The sequence below is a fragment of the Andrena cerasifolii genome, chromosome 13 (assembly GCF_050908995.1).
Source record: "Andrena cerasifolii isolate SP2316 chromosome 13, iyAndCera1_principal, whole genome shotgun sequence".
In the NCBI taxonomy this organism is placed as follows: Eukaryota; Metazoa; Arthropoda; class Insecta; order Hymenoptera; family Andrenidae; genus Andrena; species Andrena cerasifolii.
Window position 1 is genome coordinate 10,620,087 of NC_135130.1, and position 19,669 is coordinate 10,639,755.

The 19,669-nt window shown below is 51.2% G+C and overlaps 1 protein-coding gene across 2 annotated transcripts in view; it reads right to left on the minus strand.

Moving 5' to 3' along the window:
* The window catches only part of Chi (LIM domain-binding protein 2 Chi), a 103,004-nt gene extending 88,803 nt beyond the window's left edge, over positions 1–14,201 (minus strand). Inside the window, exons 1-2 of one of the 2 annotated variants that reach the window (XM_076825293.1) lie at positions 12,322–14,201; positions 10,596–11,247 (exon numbers count right to left, since the gene is read on the minus strand). In XM_076825293.1, the coding sequence (XP_076681408.1) occupies positions 10,596–11,247; positions 12,322–12,346 (677 nt within the window). In that variant the 5' untranslated portion in view covers positions 12,347–14,201. The remainder of the gene's footprint in view (positions 1–10,595; positions 11,248–12,321) is intronic. The other variant, XM_076825292.1, reaches the window with a different exon arrangement.
* Between the last annotated feature and the right edge of the window lie 5,468 nt (positions 14,202–19,669).

Below are 19,669 nucleotides of genomic sequence, written 5' to 3' on the forward strand. Positions count from 1 at the left end.
CAAGAAGTGTCCGATTTCGCGTGGAATGTCCCGCGCAAAATGTTTCTCCTTTAAGCGAATCGCCCGAGGAACGATCATCATTTCCATCTCGTCGCTCCAAGTGCCGTAAATTAGGTCCGAGTTACGGCTCGCCCCCTCCGCATTTCTATCAAACATTTATTCGCCCGTTCCATCAAAGATCTCAGCGATGACTCCCCCTATTTTTCACGGAAATCGCGGAGCTTTTACGAGTGGTAGCGCGAGCTAAACGAGGCCAGCTTTTAGGAATGCAAAGTGCCCGGGCATTTTTCGAGACGCCCGCCTCGGTGGTTCTCGGAACACGTTGGACGTTAGATTTCGCAACGATGGGAGGGAATGGCGGGCAATCGCTCGGCAATTTGCTCCGCAATAACGGAATGACGTACAGCGATTAAAATGCCGGCAATTAAAGAGCGGCCAGGAGAAATGGCCAGCGTGGAGAACAAGATTTTAAGTGGTCGCGGTTCGTAGACGCGGTGGTCGCCTGATAAAACTGGTAGGTGCAAGATAATAATGCGCGCACGGACCAACTTATCGCCCGTATACATCTCGATGCGAGCTAATGAATTCGTAACGCGTGCCCTCGCGATTGCCACGCACCAATAACGCGTGGAACGTCTTCCGGAAACACTTATCTGTATGGATCAATTAAACTGTTGCAGCGTGCCTTCGATGCGGCAGCAATTTGTCAGGGCGCCTGCGACCCTCCAGCGACTCCACCATTAGTCAAATTAAGCGTATCTGTGCCACAAGGCAGATCGAGAGAGCCGGGGGATGAAAATCTCTCGATCGACGAGTCGCTGCTTTCGCGCCGAGGATTAGAAAATCCGGAGACAGGAGAACGCGCGGGGGATCGCGCTCTTGATAGGGAGTGTACGCGCGTTACATCCCTTCGCGGCCACTCCTCGTGTCTACCTGAATGCTCAAGGGTGTACGCGGCGCGACCGTAGCAGTCAAAAATCGCGAGCACGCGGACACCCGGGGAGAGCTGGTTGTGGGAATACGCGAAGGAGAGATTGAATAGGTCATAACTGGAATCAGCAAGGTTCCGCGAGGGTGAACGATTATCGACCGAGGAACGATTCCAATTAAAATCCAAAGTTCTCGCGAGCGAAAAATGGAATATAAAGGGAAATTACATATCGGCACAGGCTAAAGCATAATTTTATAGTTTGATGGCCGCGACAAAAGAATGAAAGTATAACGAGGGAAACTTATCAATTTAATGGCTTCATTGATTCTCCGCCGTACTGGCGAGTGTGGGGCAACATCATTATTTTTAATGCGGCCGTCTAGTGGCCATAAATTATGAGGGGAGCTGTTTGTTTAAAATTGCATTCGTCTGGATTATTCGGTCGTTACGGAACAACACCTAAAAATGGATGTTTTCTGTGACGGGGCGCGGTATAAAATCGAGGGAGGAATTTACGCGCCACCCCGGATCGCCCCCCTGTTAATAATGAGCGCGTCGCTAATATTTCACGTCTGTACAAGGGCTTGATAAAAAGCGAATGCGTAAGCAGTTTCGCCGTCCGAATGATCTTCCCACGGAAACGTAATTCAGAGGAACTGAGAATTCGGAGAATCACAAAGAGTCGGGGGAGGTTTCTCAAGTCCAGGTAGCGTTCACGTGACTCGCAATTACAACGGTACATCCAATTATCGACGTGTTAACGAGTACCGAGTGAAATCAGCGCCAGTAGGACGGACGGAATCAGTTTCCTCGATCGACAATCGAACGAGCTTTTTTCCTTTCTAAAGGTGTCTAGCGATGGACTCAAAACGCCTTGGAGTCGCCAGAAAGGTGGGTCAGATTTCTCAAGAACCTCCTAATTCTCTTCGAAATAAAGATCCTTCGATTCCTCGTGCCTCTTTGAGTAATCCGACTGCCCCGAGTTGACTCGCAGCTCGACAGGACGGTTCGAATCCCTGTAACGGGGAATTGCTCGAGAACTCGCGAGTCGGAGGATCGAGCAGCCATCGCTAGCCGATGTCTCGAGCAACGTGACGAAGGTGCAAGACGAGGAGAGGCCACGAATGAGAAGGTGGTCCGAACGGAAGACGAAGGAAGAGGGAAAGAGAGGGCGACGGGAGAGGTCCGTGGCGATGCTCACTTGTTGCTCCCTCGACTAATTGCCAAGTAATTGGCCCCGTACCCCCGCTCGTATAAAGTTTGCTTCATTGTCTTTAATAACGCCGTGACCTGCGCTAATGGCTCACGTCGCAATCGTCGGCCAAGGGGAACGGGGAGGGACCGTTCTCGCCGAGGAAGGATCGAGTAGCTCGCGACCGCGAAGAAAGCACCGGAAATTACCGAAGAAATGGAAAACGGGTCGGGAAACGCGTGCAGCCCGGACGAAATAATGATTTCCCGTGAAATTCGATCCACAGTCTCCCCAGCGGCCCCCTGCTAATTGTTTCGCGCCTCGCTTTCCTCCTGGCCACCCATAATGTTTATTAAACGTCTATTAAACGAGGACCTGATTTGCGACACGAGATAAAAAAACGCTTCCGAAAGTATAAAAGCGAATGGTCCGCGTAGGACCGATTTTCAGGAGGCATAAGGGCTGCGTGATTTAAAAACGTCCCTCCCTCTAATCCTTGCCCCCGGCATTATCATAATTTTTAACCCCGCGCCAACACGCGCTGCCAAGTTGACGCGCTCACCATCACCATTTATCCCACCTGCGCCCGTTTCCCCGAGGGCTATCCCCTCGGCCACCCTTCCTGTGCAATTAGCACAAATGCGACCTCTCCTGGGGTGTTTCGCCACGTCCGAGAATTTCCTTAACGAGAGGAGCGCCGAGAGCAAAGGTATTCGGGCCTGCGTGACGCGTGGACAATATAGAGGGTGGCTGTTTCACGTTCGCGCAACGCTCCCTTACCATTTTTGGCATAGATGACACCCGAGTTGCCTCTCCGACCCTTAGCCTATCGCCTACACTAATTTACTCGAGCACAGCCAATTAATTGACCCTTCGGCACTGCACGCAAATATTTCTCCTCAAACATTACGCTATTTAACGAAAACAATATTTGCCGTTTGCTCGGCGCAAATATCTGCCAGATCGTTTGGCTCGTAGGTGCAACCGCAAGTCGCGCGCTTATTTTCACCGTCCTGTGTTTTCGTCTACGGGCCGATCGACGCGCGTGCTCCAGGCGGAAGCAGCAGCCTGGCCAAGGGATTCGTGGGCCCCGGGAACGAGGACAATCCGCCTGCGACCAGATGGGCGATTGTGCCAAGAATCGAGAGTGACTCATTCCCCGGTGGCATACGAGCAAGCACGAACACTGGAGTGCCGATGCAGATGTACTATTACGGTGCGACCTGGCTAATTGTTCCTTGGTGCCTCAACTTTCGTCCACGAAGCTCGCACGGAACAGTGCCGTGCCCAAAGGAAGAGATACCGAGATTGTTTCTCGATTAGGAATCTCTTCCTGCCACGTACGTCTGCGAGCGAGGCTCGTTCAGACGGAGGAACGCATCCTTGTTGCGCTACACGGTCGATGAATAAAGAATCGCAGGCCGAGCGCATTCTAATGTAACGACCGAGCAACATCGGGTGGGTAGGTACGTGGGTCGCTGACCATACCCAACATTTAACACCGGTGTACCGTTACACGGGGTCCGCGGGGTGCCGATCGTTTCTTATCCGGATTAAAACTCGTTAAAGCACCCGGCTCACCCTTGGGGATGAAACAGTTTACGACACTCAATGTATTCTCGGGCCTGCGTCCAGGTAACGCAGTGGCGACGAAAGCTTTTTCGCCTCGAGGAACCGTCGCACAGTGGAGAAAACCCTACAGTTATGATAGTCCGGTTGTTGGGTATCGATTGTTAGTTTCTGGAAGACAATGAACCAATCTATCTTGCTATGAAAAGGGATATATGTTTTTCTCTTTAATACGGAAATAACATGCATCTGAAGTAGACCTTTCATATTTTAGCGAGATTCTGTCAGCTTTGTAACCAAAGTTTCGACATTTTCCTTTTACTTTTGGGGACATTTATAATCAAATGAATTATGTATTATAAACGGGTATAGTCTCGGCTTATGTACGACGTAAATAGTTTTCAAAATACATAACCGAAATCATGTTTTCGAGCGTTAAAGGAAGGTACGTATAATTTGAGGTTGTAACTGCTTTTTGTACGCCTACAAAAAAGCTACGCGTTCCTACGTTCTCTTGATGATATATTTTGAAAGTAGATACCATCGCATAAATGTCCTGCAAAAATCAGCTGCTACTTCTTGCAACATTAGCTGATATTAATGTTTAAAGTGTGAGAATGCATGAAATTTTGGGGGTACAGCAGGACTACTGAATAGGTTCACGGCTCTTCGCTACGCGTTTCGGATGATTTTCATGCCTATACAAAATTCTTATGTACGTATAGGTTTTGTAAATATTTTTAAATAAACAAGTGCGTACATAAAGTAATGTATAATTTACGTATGTTAAAATGATAGTTTATAACGCCTAATTACCGATTTTATAAAATTTACTAAAATTACACATTTTATATGTAAAAAAGTCATATTAAATTATTTCTTTAACACTATATTAAGTTTGATGTTTAAGAAGTAATATGAAACAAAAATAATGAAAAAATATTGAGAAATGCCGAAGTTATGAGTTTTTTCCACTTTCTCCTCTATGGTGAACCCCATGGTTCTTGGTGAAAAGATGCAACAATTTTGCTGGCCTAATCGATCGGACTACATTAAAATCCACTACCCACGCCAACATTCAAATCGAAGCCCGCTAGATACGCGAACCAGTCGCTGCCAAGAATAGGGAATCACGTGTTCGCGCGTCACATGGGCGCGGAGGATAGCTCTGGGAAGGATACCAGGCAAAGGACCACAGGGGAGGCGAAGGAAAACGACCGGGGGGACAGAGAATCTCAGCGACGCGCCGGCTAGACGACATCGTAAACTTCGTCGAGGAACTTTTGAATTTTAGTAAGAGCCGCCCTTTCTCTATCTCAGTCTCCTCCTCCATCACCCACGACTCTCTCTCATCCCAGCCTTATAAATTAGAGGTTCCCATTCCTGCCGGGGTTCCCAGTTAAACTTGCGTCGATTAGAGAATCCTCCAGTAATCTGCCGTACCGGAAGCTCGAACCGCAAGCCACGTTTCCGTCCCGAGGCAAGCAGAGGTCGCCAGGAACAGCGGGAAAAAAAGGACGAGGTTTGTTGACTAGAAACAACACGGGGAAGAATGGGGCCAGTCGATAATGCGCTGGTAAGTCGACGGAAGTTGGCCAAGTTGTTGCTGATCAGGTAAGGGAGGCCACTTCCCGATAACTCGCAGCTGGAGGGGTGCAAAGTTGTTGCTCTTCTCAGCCATCCAATGGTTAATTCGCGATTGTTGGCGATCTCTGGTTCAACATTTTACCACTAAACTCCAACTGCTCGCATTGCTGGCTGGGATACGTAATCAGGGCGCACCCTCAGCATCCATTTTAATTAGAAGCAAACTCTCGTTTCACCCTTCATCAACGGCGCACGATCGGCCAATGTAGCTCGGTGGTGTGCAACTATTTGGACTTTAGACAGAGGGTGACCGCACCGAGGTGCCGGTTTTTTCATCGTGTGCTCACCGTGTACTTAGCATAGAAACGTCCTTCCAGGTCATAGGTATTCAGATTTCGCGTCGCCGACACCTAGTTTCCTCCAGGATTCGCGAAGGGTACCACTGGCTGCGGGGGGTGAAGCAGCCAGATGAAAGGGAGGGGTAGTTTGGAGGAGGGCAGAGGCGGGAAGAGGGAGGGATCGAGGAAGGAAAAGAAGCAGACCGGCTGGCAAGGAGAGAAAGAGCTGGCGAAAGGGAGAGAAAGGAAAAGACCCGCGGAGAGAGAAAAGGAGAGAGAGGGGATAATTCCACGGCTAAATATCGGTAAAAATCAATACTATCTCTTTCCTCGGTGCACCGCCACCGAGGCTAATAATGCAAAAGGAGAATATGGACCCGCGGGAAGAGGGCGACATATCGTTTCCTGTTTCTGAATGTTTGCTGATCAGTCGTTCCCGTCGTCGCGAATGAAATTTCTGCCTACGAGGTAGGACAATTATTAAAACGCAGAAGCAGGAAGGAGCTTGGGTTCCTTTACAACCGAATGTAGCCGAAAATTCTGGCAGTTCGCAACTAAGGGCTGTTCTCCGCAATCATTCCCAACAATTGACTACCCGCCTCTTTCCCCATGGAAACGATAAATAATACTGCGAAACTCCACGCGACCAATTAATTAACAATCAACTAATTATAATATTTCTCGAACGGGACACCGCAAGCTTTGATGGGCACAGTATTAAAGAAATCGCAAACAAAATTCCCACGAAGTTGTATAGAATTTGCTACGAAAGTTTTTCACCCGTCACAGGAGCGACGTCTCCGTGAATCGGAGTGGGTAAAGCGAGCCAGTTGATCTTGCTCTGATTATAATGAACGTCGGTGCTGTGGCCACGAGGAAAAGAGCATAGTTAAGCGACGCTGACAAGAGACAGCGCGGTGGTAGGGGTGCGGCACGCTCCTCGAACAAGTGGCGCGCAGAATTGATGATTCAGAGTATACAGGCCGGAAACTCGAATGTTCACGGGGTACCGATCAATTACCGTGCCCCGTCCCAGAAACCCGTGTACAAACAAACCCTCCTTGCGGCCGGCCGGACCGCTATAAAGCGATGCGGAATTTCTGCTGCTCGTTTTCTCAAACGTTCCTGGCGGGTAACAGCGTGGAACCGCGGCCTCGACCACGACCTGAGACAAACGGACAACGAAACGCACGCCACAGATCCCGAATCGCGTTCCCTTTGCACGCGAAAGTGTAAACGGTGGCGGACGGACGCACGAGCGAGCTGCTTGGACCCCCGACCGACGGATCGCCACCCCATCCTCGCTCTTCTACCTACACCTATAGGCCTCACCCCCGCGCCCGCACCCTGCCCCTCTTGCACCCCTAGCTCACGACCCAAACCAGAGGAGCACAAGGAAGAGACGACGGAGGGGCACGGAGCGTCGAGTGGTTCTCAACGAAATTTTTTTCTCTACGTCTCGGAGGGAAGGGGGCGAAATTCACGATCGTCGGTTAACGTGGATCTTACAGATTTCAATAACGAACGCAGGCCGAGATGTACCAAGGGAAGAGAGCAACCAGCCAGGAATGAAACGGGCGATAGAATGAAAAATGTGAGGATGCCTCGATTTTCGACGTGTCCTCGACTTGTCCTAGCTATCGATCCGGCACCAGCGTTGAGTCGATCGAGTCGCCGAGTCTTGGACACGCGGCTCGGTAGACGGGAAAGCGGCCGAGCGTCGTGGTGGAAAGCGAGGAGACGCGAGGGAAAGACGACGCATAATTTGCAGACAGCGCGGCACGCTGGCTGGATATCGTGAAAAATTAAAGTACTGGAAATATGAGAACCTTCGTGCCACCCCCCTTCGCAGCCACCCTCTCTTTCTCGCTCCACTCGTTGGTTCACCCGCCCTCCGTAACACGGGGTGGCTAGGAGGGTTTAGGGAGAAAAGGGGAGGTGGGTCGCGTACCACCTCCTACAAAAGTATGGCGTCACCCACCGCGGTACAACCCCTGCCAAGAGCGCATAACACGGTTTACTTCACTTCCCAAGTCTGTTTCGAACAATACGCGCCGCTTGTTACAACGTAATAGAAATAAAGGAGGAGAAAAACTAAAAGGGCGTCGAAGGAGGAACAGACTGCACAAGTCCACTTCATTCTGGCTAATTTATCTTGCTGCAATTTCTTCGCCGCGGGCCGCGCTTCCCCGAGGGAGAGAGGGCCAACGGGGGTTGGAAAGCGGGGAGGAAGAAGTGCGAACTAAGTTGCGACAGGTAGACAATTATTCAACGTCGAGAAAATTATATAGGGCTGCCGGGGGTTAATTAAAGCCTGACAGAAATTAAAATTCATATTAGGAGACTCGCATCCGCCGCGATCTTATCACTGCCGTTTTATAAATCCTCGTTAAGTTGCGGGCCCGGTTGTTTATGCGGTTCACGCGTGTTTCGAGCCGAGAATCACCGTAAGAGGCCGGCGCGTTTCTCGCGGCCGCTTGCGATGATAAATTTTATATCATATCAATTACCCGACTGGCTCTACAGAGACTGCGGGTACTGCTTAATTCCCCGTCAATCATGCTCGCGAGAGCAATAAAAAGTATAAAAGAAGACCTCAAAACCTGCCCTGCTACCGATTGATTTTGGATCTTCCAAAACGAAATCATCCCCGGTAATCTGGAGACGATTCTCCTTCCAATAGCGAAGTTCCAAGTGAGCTACACATTTCGAATCGTACAATGAAATAACGAACGTTGCGGATCTACGTCGTTACACGATCGTCTCGATATTTCACCAGGGATTTAAAGCACTCGTGAATTCGAGCGCGTGTAAACACGCGCGAGAGGAATTCACGGCCGCCCACGCGTATTGGTCCGAAACGAAAGACACGCGCACGTTCGGCGCGTTAAGCCGCGTATTCACCTGCGCATTCGCCCCGAATGTGCATTCGGCGCGCACCGATTTTTTGCTCGTCCGGTGTTCGGCGCGTGTTCGGGGCGCGGCGCGCATTCGGGCCGATCCGCTTGTTGGCGGTCCATCAAAGCGCGCATTCGGGTCCGAACAATACCATGAAATGGACGCCGCAAATTTCACTCAACCCCGAATGCGCGCCGAATGCGCGCCGAACGCGCGCTGAGCTCCGAACGGGCAAAAAATCGGTGCGCGCCGAATGCACATTCGGGGCGAATGCGCAGGTGAATACGCGGCTTTACGCGCGTCTAAAAATTCTGTCCCAGGTGCCCATCGATATCTCCGGGATCTCGCCTCGCTAACTCATTACACGCGTCACAAGTTCTTTTCCATCTTTCTAATTGAGAGCCGCCAGCGTCGAAGTTATTGGCGCGAGGAAATTCGAATAATGCGTCCTCAAGCGCCCTCGCTGGGTCCAGCGATCCAACGGCTCGCGCCTTCGGGGGCGCCTGCCGCAAAACTATTCGGAAAACTGGTTCGCGTCACTCTGCCAGTCGACTCCGCATAAATTATACCTATCAGGCGGTTGTACACGGAACGTCTGAAATGTTGCCGGACGATAACGCCGGATTCGTTAGAACGGATCGACGATCTAGATCAACGACGCCGCTGCCAAGTTTAGCACCGCGAGGCAGCTCCGTTTGCAAAAAGGGTACTTAACAATATGTTTTCACAATGCCTGGCACCGATCGGGGAACGGTTTGGCAACGAGACAGGGAAAAACTCCCCTATCCACGATCTGAATTCGATAGAATTGGTTTTTACCGAAGACAGCCCGGAGGAACTTCGCGGAACAGATTCGCCCCATTATAACGATAGAAAATGGAATAAAAGTACGGCCGAGAGACGATCGGCCATCCGCGAGCTACCATCCTTCAAAGGTGGTCGCTACTTTCGCTGCTGTCTGTAAATCAAGCAGCGATACGCAACATCGGCGACCCTCGTGCCCCGAAACATCTGTAGCTTTTATCGCATCGAAGCGTTCGGGCAGCCTCGGCCCGCGCGTGTAACCGATTTCGAGGACGAGCTGCCCCGGCTACGGGAGAGGCATTGAAAGCAATGCAAACGATCGGGAGAGCATTTCTAAAGGGCACGGGAACGCGGCCCTACCGATGCAGGATTATCGAGAAGAATGCGGACTAACCGGGAGACGAGTGATAAATAACGCTGGCTACCTGCGGACCGCGTTATCTAGGAATGTTAGCAACCCGACAACGTCTAACACGCTGCGCTCTTATGTTTTACACGCAGACAGCAACGCGTTTTTCAACTCGGAGAGACCATACGCGATTGGGGGCTGCTTTATCGCCGGTTGCCCTTAAGGGACTCGAATTCCAAGGTCGCGGGGGCTCCCTTAACGCGCGAGATATCGCTCGCACGGCGGATTATATCGGTACGAGCCCGACTTATCGCGGGCACGATCGATCGGCATGCAGTAATAATAAAAACAACCGCGCAGTTCGATCCAGCAGAACGGAGGATTTCTGAGAAGCGGATAGAAGCTGCTTCTACTTTACGATCGATCTAATGTAAAACAGCTACAGGCAGTGGGCAGATACCGATTTGATAAATCGAACTTGCGGTTAACGCGCTGCTTGCCAATTAAGAGACTTTGCAACCGGTCCCATCATCTTTCGTTCGCTGCTCCATTAGTCAAACCACGATTAACCCATTCGACTGAAATAACGAGCCGGGCTCGTAGCGCATTGTGGCTCGATTTCATACAGTTAATTGAATTTAATTTGATGTCGGAAGGACTCGATGTGCCATACAATGAGCACATGTTGAAGCATATGCTTTGTCTAGGTACCTACTCTACTTAGAGCTTTATGATCCGTGATATTCTGTGTTTGCGATGATCGCGATTAATAGCGTGTAATATCATATATCAAATTCATGTCCGCGGCAAGTAGTGATCAAATGCCAGCCGACAGGGTTTCGCGCGGCCAATGCAAAGCAGATTATCGGTTCCATAAGCCTCGGCCGGCAAGCCAGCGCGTTTGTAAAACAGATTTCCTGGACTCACCCTTGGTCCATCCTGTCGACTGGCCCACCGGGCCCCATCATCGCGGGATGTCCAGGTCCGATTGGTCCTGTCATCGGGTGGCCGGGCCCGAACGGGCTTCCAGGCGGCATACCGTACTGGGGTCCACCGAACGGCTGTCCGTGTGAAGGGAAGTGAGGATTTCCTGCTCCAGGAGGTACGAACGGTGGTCCCGAGGAGCCGGGTCGACCGACGAACTGGGGTGGGCCGCCAGACGGTGAGCCAAACGGACTGGGGCCTGGTCCATTGTAAGGGGGCCCGGAACTGTTGGGTGGAGGAGGAAAGCCCGATGAATTCGGCGGTGGTCCTGGGCCAGGTGTCGAGGAACCGCTGGGCGCTGGCGAGGCGGTGTACTGGGGGGTCGCGGATCCAGGAGGAGGCCCTTGGTAAGGAGGCGCGCCCGCTGGACTACCAGCACCACCAGGAAACGGACTGGGACCTTGGAAAGCGGCATTGCTCGGCGGACCACCTGTACTGTTATAGGGACCGGACCCAGGACCTCCACCCTGGCCAACGGAGTTCGGTGTATAGGGCGATGCCTCCGAGCCGGGCGGCGGGCCCTTCCAAGAGGCTGGTGTTCCCGGATCCTCCAGCGTGGTGGTGGCTGCCAATGGCGTGTTTAGGCGGCTACAGCCTGCAATTAAAAGCATTTTGCTCTGGTTAATTATTGGAACTTTTGGCCCGTAAACGAGACTCTTCCTTAGGAATCTGGAGAAATCTAACAGAGAGTCTTAAAACTCTACAGAGAAAATGTAGAATGCGTTAAGAGGTTACTCGCAGTCAGGAAGTAGAAAAGGAACGATTCTTTGGGAATTTATTCCAGAAAGTAGATGCATATGTTTATGCAAAGGTTCTTGTATTCAGACGAGGGACACTTTAACAGGTTATTATATTATGTTTTGGTATAAAAGTATGTAGTTATTGCAAAATTACAACGGATTTCCCGGAAGCTGTTTTTAGAAATACGTTTCGCGATGACCAACATTATTAGGAACTGGGTTATCTGAAATAAAAAAACCAAGAAGATTTAGTTAGTACAATAGTTTATCTAGTCTTTAATCTTCCGTTTTATAAAATATTTTCGTAGAAAAAAAACACTAATTTTTCATCCATAAAATAATAACTGGAAAAACAAATACGTCGATTAAAGACTAAATTTGAATGTCTAGAAGGAACCTACAAAGTTTCGGTAAGATTGATAAAGCGATGTTTGAGAAATCATGGTCACCGCAATCGAAAACCCCATTTTGAGAAATCAGTTGTAATTGTGCAATAAAAAAATACTTTTACACCAAAACGTAATATAATAACCTGTTAAAGTGTCCCTCGTCTGAATACAAAAACCTTTGCATAAACATATTCCCAAAGAATCGTTCCTCCTCTACCTGCTTACCGCGGGTATCCTCTTAAAGAGCTACCGTAGTCGGAATTTCTATAATATACTTATTACAGCCTGTGTACATAAGCAACCTTCCTACCAGAAAATATAATACGCTATTTAGGCATTAACTGTTCGTAGAATAGTAAGCCACATCCATTTGCAACTCTTCTGGTACTAGGACGGTGGAAAGAACGTACCTACTCGACGTAAACAATACCCGTGGAAAGATCTACGCTCCCAACAACGTCTTACTATATTATCGCGCAACGAGCCAAACGATATCCCCAAATTGTACTGTACGTCGAAGAGAAAGTAAGAGGAAATCACCATTGTTTGTCCCATTGGCCTTCATTGTCCTACGGTCGCCCAGCTCATTCCATCTCTCCGATCACCCACCGTGGCAAGAATCAGCGCACGCAGCAGGGAACTCCGATCTCCTTCTGTCTCCACTTTGCACAGAATCGCGAGGGATGACGAGTACGTCGCGTTTCGGTTTATCACACGCGACGAGCTACGGGTCTCACTCACAGGTCTGTTGGAGGTTATGTGCCGGTAACCTAACCTCTAACGGGGTTCTAACGCGAAACGCGAGCGTCCGCGGCGCGGTGACGCTTAAAACGCACGGAACACGACTGGCGAAGAACCTCGTCTGTCCATATCCGCGATCTGATGGAAAAGTCTGTAATCCAGCGACAACAATGGGCAGCTGTGCGCTCGCGTTGCCGGCATTTTCACTCCGATATTTCGTCTGTTTCAAGACGTTCCACGGACTTCCCGGTGGAGATCCGGGCGCGCACCCGTTGCACGGCGCGTGCACAGGTCCGACATCACGCTAATCTTCATTCATCTTGCCGTCACATTGCAACAAATCCGTGATCCCCCAAACACAAATGGCCCGGTGCAACAGAGAGAGAAGAGGCAAGCGCGAATAAACACTACCGGAGTCAACAGACCAGCCTCGGGACAGGGACGTAGCGCGCAGGTGGCGCCACGACGCTCGCGCTCCTGTTCACACGCGATTTCTTCCGCAGGGGGAAACTCACCGCGGCAATTGTGCGAATCCCAACGTAGATCTGTTTGTTTACCAATGAAACGTTAGTCAGGCTTCACTCCCGGTACTAAAGATCGCTGCGACGAGCGTATCGAGGCTCCACGGTCCTTCTTAAAGACTTGACGGGACGTCAAGACTCAGCTGTCAAAGGACAGCTTTCGCGGGACGAAGGCGCAGGAAGCCACTGACGCGAGAGAAAAAAAAGTCACTAGGCTCCGCCGCCACTTTCACTCGCGATTCGTCACCCTCACACGTGCACCGCTTGCGACGCTCGGTGAAATACACGTACGCACGTGCACTCAGGGCTGTAGCTAGTGGATACACGCACCTTGGCCCACTAAACCACACTGGCTGGCTCTCTCGCGGACCACGTGTTCGGTACTCTCTGTCGCTCTCTCTCCCTCCTGGCTGCCCGCGCCCGGGTGTCAACTAGATTTCTTCCTCGGTCGTAGCCAGTGATTGTTACTCCAAGCGTAGAGGCCGAAAGACGCTGCCATTTTTAAGAGACCGACCGCACGGGCCGACGCGGCTGTGACCGGTGCACCCTGACACCCCGCCCAAACACACCGAAGGCACGCCACCCCATGAAAGTACGCCTAGCTCCGTGGCGGTCGCCTTTCTTGCCTCGTTCGTTCCGTGCTCTGGCTCGACCGTGGAAAAAATTCACCATCGAACGACACCGGTAGATAGCTCGGTCCCCCTTAGAACCGCACGTATCGATTCCCACGCAGCACGCTAGCCTTCGGGCAATTATGCGGCCGATATTCCTTGCGCGTGCACCCGAAACTTTTCAACGATTTTTCCCTAGACGACGAGCTCACGGCTCCTACGCCAATGCGTCTCGCTTCTCTACGCGTTCCTTGGCCACTGCCAACTGCCGTGTCGCATCTACCGGTGAGCCGCGCGATTAATTCGAATCCCTGAGAATTATCGCTCAGCCCGGCTGTAATTTCCGATCGATTAATCGAGAGGAGACTCGGGCAACGCGGTGTCGCCTGTTGCATGCGAGCAACGCCGTGTGCACACGACGTGCAGCAAGGTAACACCGTTCGTCCGTAAACAACGGCGAAAAGAGCGACGCAGTTGCGGCGCAACAACAGCCAAGAGGAAACGATCGCGTGCACCGCTGCGCGACAGTACGACCACTCGCATCTATTTTTCACACCTCCTCCAACCCCTTCGATCTTCGATCGCACGGCTAAAGAAAAACTAACGCGAGCAAAGGCACCGACGAGCCCCCGATCCTCCCAGCGAACGACACGGCCTCTGTAAACACTGGAAAGTCGCCACTTTCTGCGTGTCGAAGGCAGAAAGCGTGGAAAGCACGACGGACACACGCGTCACCAAGCGGGGATGCCGAGGGTCGGTCGAGCACGAAAGGTAATTACGGAAAACACACGCGTCACTCGCTGCTCATTCATGGACGACTCGCGCGACTCGTGGCGGTGATAGTGGCGTGGCTCGTCGGACGGTCACGAGGGGAAAATAATCAGATCGTACCTGGGATTCGCCAGAGAAAGCTGGCGATAACCGACACGTCCGCGCTCGGGATTGTCGTTTCCCGAGGACTAAGGAAAACACGCGAGACGACGCGAGCAGGCAGCTGTTCCACGTGGAGCGTCGCCCACGGGTGCGTACGGCCCTGCGCCGAGAGCTGCACCCCCGACCGCAACGGGACTGCGCCTCGCCACAGTTACTCTTTTCTGTCACCGCTACCGCCACCGCCGACGCCGCACTCGCCACTTTTACACGACGAAAAACCGTTCCGCGGCTCGTGCTGGGCCCTGGATCGGGCCTGCCTGATCGCAAGGATCGTGCACTAGGCGGCAGCCGATCGCACGATCCTCGTAGATCAACGACAACCCCGCCGGCTAGGGGTGCTGCTCGCGCCTGCAATGGCGCGGCGGCCGCCACATTTTTTCTCGATCCTCGTCGCTTTCAAAGTCTCTCTCCCGTCTCTCGCGGGAGACTCGACACTCGCCGGTTGACAGTGTCACCCTAAAAATCAATAAGGGGTTCACCCTCGACCCTGCCTACCCTCTTCCTCCTCCTGCACCTTTTCTCCACCTCCTCCTACGCCTCTTACTCTCTGCGTTTATCCCAGGAACGTGTAGCGGGGGTCGATGGGTCGGCGAGGTTACGATGGTCAGACGACCAGTCATTCTATTAGGCGGCGATGCGACGCCAGGAGGCCTGCTAACCTTCAAACACCCCTCGTTTGCGCGGTTCGCGGCAAAGATAGCTTGCCGTGTCACTTTGATTCCTGAAACTTGCCCTCGTTCCACGCGGAGTACGCGCCGTGCGTTTCTCTTTACACGTTTTCAGCGCAGGCAATAAAGAATGTTTCTCACAGCCGTTTTTCTAAATTTCCGCGTCATCCAGATTAAGGTTTCAATAGGAAATGCATTTACGTTTCTAAGCAACGCGCGTTGATTTTTCCACCTGGGAGGTTTAACGCAGTTATGCCTGACGTCGCAACAGCTACCGCGCGTCATGCTACCTTGTTCCCCGACGAGTCGCTGGAATAGAAAGGCGGCATCAACGGGAAACTGTGCCGACCTACCTCACCGCCACGCCAAAGTACCAGAAAATAGAGAAGATTAGTTGACGGTGCCGGAAGTTACGCGGGCCGAGGTGCTTTCTAAAATTTTACGAGGCTATATTGTTACCCGAACAATCTATTTTCGTTACCAGCGACTGACACGAATTCGCTGCGAGGCACAAAGTAGATCGTACCACAAGATAGAAGATCAGCTCCCGGCGTGTACAAACTCGAATCCCGAATAATTAATCGCTCATCGATACAAGAGCGAAGCCTCGAAGAACGCTCCGCGGAAGTTCACGCTACCTTCCTCCCTATTGCTCCCGGATATCTGCTGTTATAAAATCGTTAAGCGAAACGGCGACTTAAAGCCGCTGTGAGGACCTTTCCAATTTCAAATTACCTAAAAGAAGAACGCTCCCGTTTTCCATGCTCTACGCGTCCCGCCGTGGTCCATTGTCCTCGATTATCTCCTACCACGGCTGGTCAGGATCTCCCACAGAAGTTGAAAATCCTCGTGTTCCAAATTCCCCGGGAAGTCATTGGCCAGAGGCGAGATCGCGGAACGCCGATTGCGGCGCGAGTCTTTAATCGATAAATAATCAAGGTCGCAGCTGGCAGAGGAGAGAACCACGAGCATAGGAGGACGGTTCGCTCGCTGTCACGCGAGCGTCGCCGACGAACTGTGTGTCAGTAGGCACGGCATCTTGATGCCTATCTGTCGGCGAAGGCACGATTCGATAACCCGCGATTCGGGGTCAGCATGGCCGCCTTTTATATACCGGGGACGGTGGAAAGTCGCCTTCGGTGACAGTTGATGCCTAACCGAACGAGGAAGGCCGCGATACCGGGCAACTTGCGCGCGGCTCGCTCGCCTAACGAGGCCAGCTTTTCAGGCGAAAGCTCAATGAGCGATACACGTGTAATTAGAGCCTTGAATGGCCCGCGAAGAGAACGAGAACGTACCGAGGAGAAGTGTCCCTTTTCTCATCCGTTCGCGTCAAATGCGACGCCTTCGGTGGTGAATGGTGGCTGCGTCGTTACGCGACGGAACAGTGCGAAAGCGCTCTGAAGTTTCTAGGTTTGTTATTATGCGCGGTAACCGGCAAGCGTAGGACAGAATGCTCAAAAGTTTTCAATGCAAATTGCGAGCGATGCGCCGCTGAATTTCGTAGACGGAACCGGGTATAATCTTCTTTCAGCGGGATCCTGCATTTTACAGACGCTTTCATTCCATCGAGTTTGCTTCATAAACTTTCAACGAGCCTTGGCAACCATTAGCAGGGAGCCTATGGTTCTAGACGAACGACTAATGTAGCTTTAACTCGTTGCCAATTAAGTAATCAGATTCGCCAATCAGTTTTTATCCATCTCATCCGACTCTCCCTAAAAAATAGTGGCTCCGACCGCGAAAACTAATCCCAGCGCGGTGCGCCGATTTTTCCCGTTCCGTGATAACTTTTTCCCGCGATGCCATGCGGAAATATCTGCCGCGAACGCGCGGTGAGCCGCGAGGTGAATGACAGTTGCGGACAGTTCGTACACAAGCACGTTCCACTGACCCTGGCTAAAACGATCCTCCGGAGGACGAGCCCAAATGGCCACCCTTGGCCGCACGTGCTTTCTCCCCCGCGGACTTTCCACACTTTTGGCCGTCCCCCCGGCCAGAACTGTCCGAAGAAAGCTGCAGCCCCGTTCACGGCAGATATTAGGATAAGTTTCATTCATACAAACTTCGGAACAAATCTCGACCTTCGAAAACCGCGACCCGAGAACGAAGTCTGCGAGCGACGCGCGAACTCGAGCAAATTGAGTTTCACCTCCACCGACGGGGCAAAGTGGTTTCCTGATAGTTCGTGGGGGCCCCGGGGTCTCTCATTTCCATCGGCGATCGTTTCGACTAGAAGAAGAACGCAACATGTTTAGGTGGAAAAAGCGCGTCGTTGTTATATAATTAAAAATGGTCCCGATAAGGGACTAATTACCTACGGAGCCTGAAACTCTAACGCGAAAGTCTAACAAAGGCAAAGGAAAAGAGTTTGGAAAGTATCCGAGCCACTCGTGAACAGTTCGCAGCTGTTCCTAAGTGGAGTCGGAAGCTCCGGAGTTCACGGCACACAGAAACAAGTTGGATCTGCGGAAAGGCACGAAGGGAAGGCCAGAAGAGCAAGTTCGTGGTTGGCTGGAGCGGGGTGGCACGAGAGGAGGTAGATGGGAACGAGCCGGCGAGAGGGAGGAGGCGCGCAGAACAGGAGGGAGAATAGGTCGATACGGTAAACTATTGTCTGGTGGGTGAAGTGTTCACGAGAACCGGGCGGAAGACTGCTTCGCTTCGGTTATAGGTATGCATTCCCTGGTTCGCGCGAAACGCGAAGATACGACGTGCTCGACACCGCAATCATGTTCGAGCGTGTCCCAAAAAAGCTTCGCGCCTTTATCCACGCCTGCGTTACCTTTGCCCGTCCGTTCCCTCGATCGATACCCCCGCACAGAGAACGAACCCATTACCGACCGAGAACTCCAATAATCCAGCACGCATTACCACGCTTCAGTCTCGAAGGCGTGTTTATTTTGAAAGTATCCTATCGATTCCAGAGCTTTTCCACTATTTCACAATATTTCGAAACATTAGTCGTGCCTTTAGTGGAGACCGAGCGAATGCGAATACGTCGCGGCGTCACTGGTCCGCTGTGGAACTTAAGGTTACCGGACGAGAGTAGAAAGATTCATATTGAAATGTTTAATTACCGAATAAAGCGTTGTTTGCATGCAAATCCTATTCGCAAGAGGATAATATCGTTTCCTCCGAATTTACGAGACGAGATGACGTTCCAGTGGCGCACCCTGCAACAGAATCATTTGGCGGGAGAGTTGGCGAAGGTGTTGTTGCGTCGGAGAAAAAATAGGTAGGAAAAGAGAGTCGTCAAGGTGTCAGTACCCGTAGCACAGAAACTCCGCGATGCGCGAGCACGAGTTCCCCAGAATTTCGTCTCTGAATGGAGATACGCGTCAGTCGCGGCGAAGTACACAGACGCGGTTTGGCATGTGGCGATGCACGACTATCCTACCACGGGACTGTGTTTACTCCGATTGTCATCGGGGGGATGGAGAGGTAAACACAATTCTACTCCACCACCTTGTTCCCATCGCCGTCCGTGCAACCCGCGAGTCTGCCTGTGTGCTCGCCTAGCTGTGTGTGCTCCATAGCAACGCCGTTGCTATGTAACAACGTTCCCGCGAGTTCCGAGCTTCGATCGTGAAACTAACCTTTATGCCGACGATTGATAATTAACATTCAGATCGAACGAGTCCATCAACTAATGAATTACCGCTTTAGTCAGGGAAAAAGCATATGCTGCCACGGTACTTTTCTACAGAAGATAGATCCGCGACTTCGGCTTTCTTTCCTGCGCGAGTTTAGACGTGTTCCATGCAACGAGGTATTTCCTACGTTCTGACAAACGACTGCGAGTCCTCAATCCACGTAATTCGAAGGGACGATTGATCTTATTTTCGATAGAATTCTCTGTATGCCGCAGGAACTTATACCGAGCGAGATTAGTCAGTATGAAAAACGGCGTAGAAATGATTTCGCGAGGCATACTGTTCGCGCGTCCGCCATTACCGAACTGGTTAAACAGGTTACCAGTTTATAGCCTTCGTAAACAGATTTTAAATTTCGCGGCACATGCTTGTACATTCCGCGCGCCATACTCTTTTTTTGTCGTGCTCAGTCGTTTGGTCGTGTCCGTGGTACTCGTGCATTAAAAATACATAAATTGACGGAATTCGTGGTGTTTTTATACGTGAGTACATATTTTCGATTGCTCTTACTAGTTTCTTTTGCCTTACGTATGATTCTTTTACATTACTTACCCGAAATGGTATTAATTTCCCCGATTACGATTACGCATTCAAATTCGCCCTTTGCTTCACACCAGAAATCATGTTTTTCGTACGTTAAATCAAACGAGAGTCTTTCAATAAGACGTCGACAGCGAAATCTTATCGAAGCAAACGTTGGAATACGAAATTTTCGAAATGAAATTCCCCGTTCGTTTGCTCAAACATCCGAACAATAA